Source organism: Rhinopithecus bieti, unplaced genomic scaffold, assembly GCF_001698545.2.
Source record: "Rhinopithecus bieti isolate Rb0 unplaced genomic scaffold, ASM169854v2 scaffold_41913, whole genome shotgun sequence".
NCBI classification, from domain to species: Eukaryota; Metazoa; Chordata; class Mammalia; order Primates; family Cercopithecidae; genus Rhinopithecus; species Rhinopithecus bieti.
In genome coordinates, this window is record NW_016818964.1 from 339786 (window position 1) to 344407 (window position 4622).

The 4622-nt window shown below is 35.3% G+C and overlaps 1 protein-coding gene across 1 annotated transcript in view; it reads right to left on the minus strand.

Annotated features, from left to right (window-relative positions):
* Positions 1 to 2041: 2041 nt before the first annotated feature.
* TC2N (tandem C2 domains, nuclear) overlaps positions 2042 to 4622 on the minus strand; it is a 62292-nt gene continuing 59711 nt past the window's right edge. The window contains exon 12 of the mRNA XM_017857909.1: positions 2042 to 4082. Coding sequence (XP_017713398.1) covers positions 3972 to 4082 — 111 coding nt within the window. The 3' untranslated portion in view covers positions 2042 to 3971. The remainder of the gene's footprint in view (positions 4083 to 4622) is intronic.

Below are 4622 nucleotides of genomic sequence, written 5' to 3' on the forward strand. Positions count from 1 at the left end.
TTTTCAGATAAGAGTCTCGCTCTGTCGCTCAGGCTGGAGTGCAGTGGCACGATCTCAGCTCACTGCAAGCTCCTCTTCCCGGGTTCACACCATTCTCCTGCAGCAGCCTCCCGAGTAGCTGGGACTACAGGCGTCCACCACCTCGCCCAGCTAATTTTTTGTATTTTTAGTAGAGACAGGGTTTCACCGTGTTAGCTAGGATGATCTCGATCTCCTGACCTTGTGATCCGCCCACCTTGGCCTCCCAAAGTGCTGGGATTATAGGCGTGAGCCACCGTGCCCAGCCCAGAACTTTCTTTCTAGACATCTACTGCCATTATCAGAGTCCTACAGTTTAATATAATGATTTATTGTAATCATTGTTTATAGAAACCACATTTTTTATAGATTAAAAACTTAAAAATAAAAAAGTACTAAGTTAAAAAAAATCCACTAGGAGATTACTAAAAATGCAGGCCACATTCATCTTCCTACAATTCTTCACCCACAAAATAAAATCCAATTTAGGAGGTTCCATTAACTCTTTTAATATATTTCTAAATCTTAAATCTATATTTCAAAATGAACATGGTACTTCATATGGGCCCACTTTTCATAATTCTTTCAACTCAATGTTTTAGCCAAAACTGCAAACATTTGAAATTTAATTTTGAATAAAAATTATAGCTTATGCACCAAGACATTAGAAAGTGCCCTCTGACATTTTATCAGGTTCTTTCCTCATTACACCCAACCAAACACAGAAAGGAAATATATATTTTTGAAATGTCGATTACTGCCATGATGTCAAAAGCTGACATTTATTACAAATTTCTGAAATCCTTTATAAGCAAATATTTGATTAAACAAAAATAGAAAATGTTACTAGGAGATATAATTTCCACCTGGTTGTTGAGTACATTAGTATCAGAGAAATTCATATAACTATATTTAAACAGAACTTCAGTTTAGGTTCTTTTCAGACCACAATTACATAACTTGTTCAAAATCCCACTAGTTTCTTCTTAACAGTCTTGGTAAGAGATGAAACTGATATACTTCAGAGGCCATTTCCCTAGGAGTACTGTTTTTAAAAATCATGCAAAAAAAAGCCAAATACAGATGTTATATTTTAACCCGGGCTGCAGCTATTTGTGTTGATCTGAAAGCTTACAAGTAAATCCACTGTTATGAATCAGCACTGTGCGAGCTATCAGCTATCAATGAGAACCCTTCTGTGGTTTCCTTTGGTCACGTGGCATCATTATGATTCCCTTCTCCTTGCTGTAAGTGGGTAAAGGTCAAGAAATGCCTAGGCAAATATGAAGAGAAGTTATTTTGGCATAGAATCTCATTTTTTACTACCAGCTCCTAATGTTTTTCTCACAATATGTGCACCTATTAGCAGGAGATAGGATTTCTATTTACAGATCCACATAAAGCTTCAAGGAAATAACCAGTGTTAGTACGTCCTCACCTGAAAAAGGCTTAAGTAAACACTAATTAAAACATTTAGGATCTTAGTTGCATCAATACTTCTCTACTTGAAAGGTCATTTAAATGAAAAGGTTTTCTTCTTATTGTTTTATTTACTTAGGACTCTAAGAAACCAAGAATTCATAGCTTTCCCTTAAATTACACATCATACATATGTTGTAAGAATATAGGCCAGGCGCGGTGGCTCATGCCTGTAATCCCAGCACTTTGGGAGGCCGAGGCAGGCACATCATGAGGTCAGGAGATCGAGACCACGGTGAAACCCCATCTCTACTAAAAGTACAAAAAATTAGCCCAGCGTGGTGGCGGGTGCCTGTAGTCCCAGCTACTTGGGAGGCTGAGGCAGGAGAATGGTGTGAACCTGGAAGGCAGAGCTTGCAGTGAGCCGAGATTACACCACTGCACTCCAGCCTGGGCAACAGAGCAAGACTCCATCTCAAAAAAAAGGAATATAGAAAATTAAATAAATAAAATAATTAAATATTGAGTTAAATGCATGACTACATATATTAAATTTGGAAATTGAAAGCATTAATAGAACAGAGAAACCAGCTAAAACAAATTGTAGCTTTAAAAATAAACAATAAAGCCTGTTATTTATTATCTGAAAGCCAGTAAATACATTTACTTCTTTGGTACCCATTAAAATAGTTGCATTTGCAGAGGATGTATAGGGCAGTGAAACTACTCTATATTATAATGATGGATACATATCATCATACATTTGTCAAAACCTATAGAATGTATAACACCAAGAGGGAACCCTAATGTAAACCATGAACTTTGGATGATAATGATATTTGAGAGTAGGTTCATTGATTCTAACAATGTACCATTGTGGTGCAGGATATTGATAGCGTGGGAGGCTGCTGAGGGCTTTGTTGGGGGAGAAAGGAAATCTCTATCTTCCTCTCAATTTTTCTGTTAACCTACAACTGCTCTAAAAAAAAGTCTATTTTTAAAAACAATTTTTAAAACTTGTATTTGTCTCAGATTCCAAATAGTATCACACAGATGATTTATCTTAAAAGTCCATGTCAGTATTGACCTATATGTCATTTTTTACAAATCTAAAACAAAAGTATTTCAAAATGTTCAGTAGCAGAGAGTACTGGTACCACAAAAGCAGGGCAGTAGAAGCAAAGGGGATATAAGATATGGACATTTTGTAACTTGAGGAGATGGCACCTAGGGAAAGGAGAATTAAGTGTTTATTTGGGAAAATGTTAATGATATACATAGAACATAGGAGCTGGAATAAAGAAGACATGCTTAGGTTATAGCAAGGCATACTCCTGGCCTAAATATCACCATCTATCTCTGCATTTGTGGGACAAAGAAAGAATGTGGCGGGGGGGAAGGGAAGACTGAGAACACAGAGCACTTGGTCTACTTATTAGCAAAAATAAAGTGAGATTTTCTAAAATCAGGTATAATGTCATCTGCCTCTCCAAAAAGCTGTTCTTTTGGCCACAGTTCTTATGGTCAATTAAACTGAAATTATTTCCAAATACTGAGTTCTAATTAAAGTACTGGAAAGAAAACTGCAATAGAAAATACTTATTTGTTACACAGTATAATCAGGTATGGTTATAAAAAAAAATGGGAAAATACTCAAATATTATAAATTATAGAATAATCTAAATTTTAAAACTAAAACAAAGAACTGATTATCATAAAATACTGAATTTGCTATTTAAGCTCATTTAATTCTGTGAATTAGGATAGACCATATGGATGATTCTCTTACTTTTACTCCAAATAAAACAAATAGTAAAATATTTGAGGGAAGAAAACAGCAAAGTATGTATATTCTGGGTTTCCAGTTAAACTTCAACCTTCTGGTGTTTTCAATTATTCCTGCCAAAATGTAGTTTTCTATTTCTGAAGTTTCTTGGAGATAAGTAGCTTACAAAGTGATAATGTGATGTCTTATGGGTAAAAAATTACAAAACACAGGGCACAAACTTTCCCCCAATATAGAAAATAGTTGAAATGGTTCAATTCATTTTTACCAGGAGAAAATATATAGCAAGAGGTAAACAATGGAGCCAAGACCCAATCAATAATGCCTAGCACTGAAGTAATGTTAAAGTCTTCTAAATATCAATAGTACTAAGAGACTTGCTATACCAGGTTTTGAATATCTAAGTAAAGCTTAAAATATAAAAGCAAAAACATAATATAGAAAGAACTATTGATGGTTGATATTCTCATAGACTTTATAATTTATTTAGTCATCTTAATACTATCCTTTGATTTTACTATCTGTGTCTCTTGTTGCACAGTTTTAAAACATTTCCTTCACTTTGAATATCTGATAAAATTCATTATATTTTCTTATCAAATTTTCTATCAGATACATTATATACTGTAATTATAGCCCCCATAAATTGACAAATATATTGATTTGTCTCTTCTCATTGGTAGCAAATTGAAATCATAAGTCTTCTAAAAGAATGTCAAATTCTTCACCAAATTAATATGTGAAGTCTTCAAGATGGAGTTAATTTGTGCCACTTGATAACAACCTTTTCTGGATTTATTACTGTCTCTTTCCACTGGTTCACTGCTTCAATGTTATTACTGTCTTCACTTATCCAAATCTGTAAAGGAAAGTAAGTACAATCATTATGCTTGACACAGTAATAATAACTAAGTTCAGACAGTTAGTTACTGATGGAAGAAATTTGGAAGTTTGGTTCATATATTTTAAATTAAACATCTTTCTTTTTTTCAAAAGTCAGTTTGATTTCTCTATTTGACATTTAAATGCTAAAACATTTAACCTGTTTAGTCATTCTGAAGACTAGTTTATAAGGTTCAATTCAATTAAAAAATTCAAGGTGAGGCAGTCAGGCGCAGTGGCTCACGCCTGTAATCCCAGCACTTTGGGAGGCTGAGGCGGGCAGATCACGAGGTCAGGAGATGGAGACCATCCTGGCTAACACGGTGAAACCCCGTCTCTACTAAAAATGCAAAAAATTAGCCAGGCGTGGTGGCGGGTGCCTGTAGTCCCAGCTACTTGGGAGGCTGAGGCAGGAGAATGCTGTGAACCCGGGAGGCAGAGCTTGCAGTAAGCCGAGATCGTGCCACTGCACTCTAGCTTGGGTGACAGAGCGAGACTCCATTTCAAAAAAAAAAAA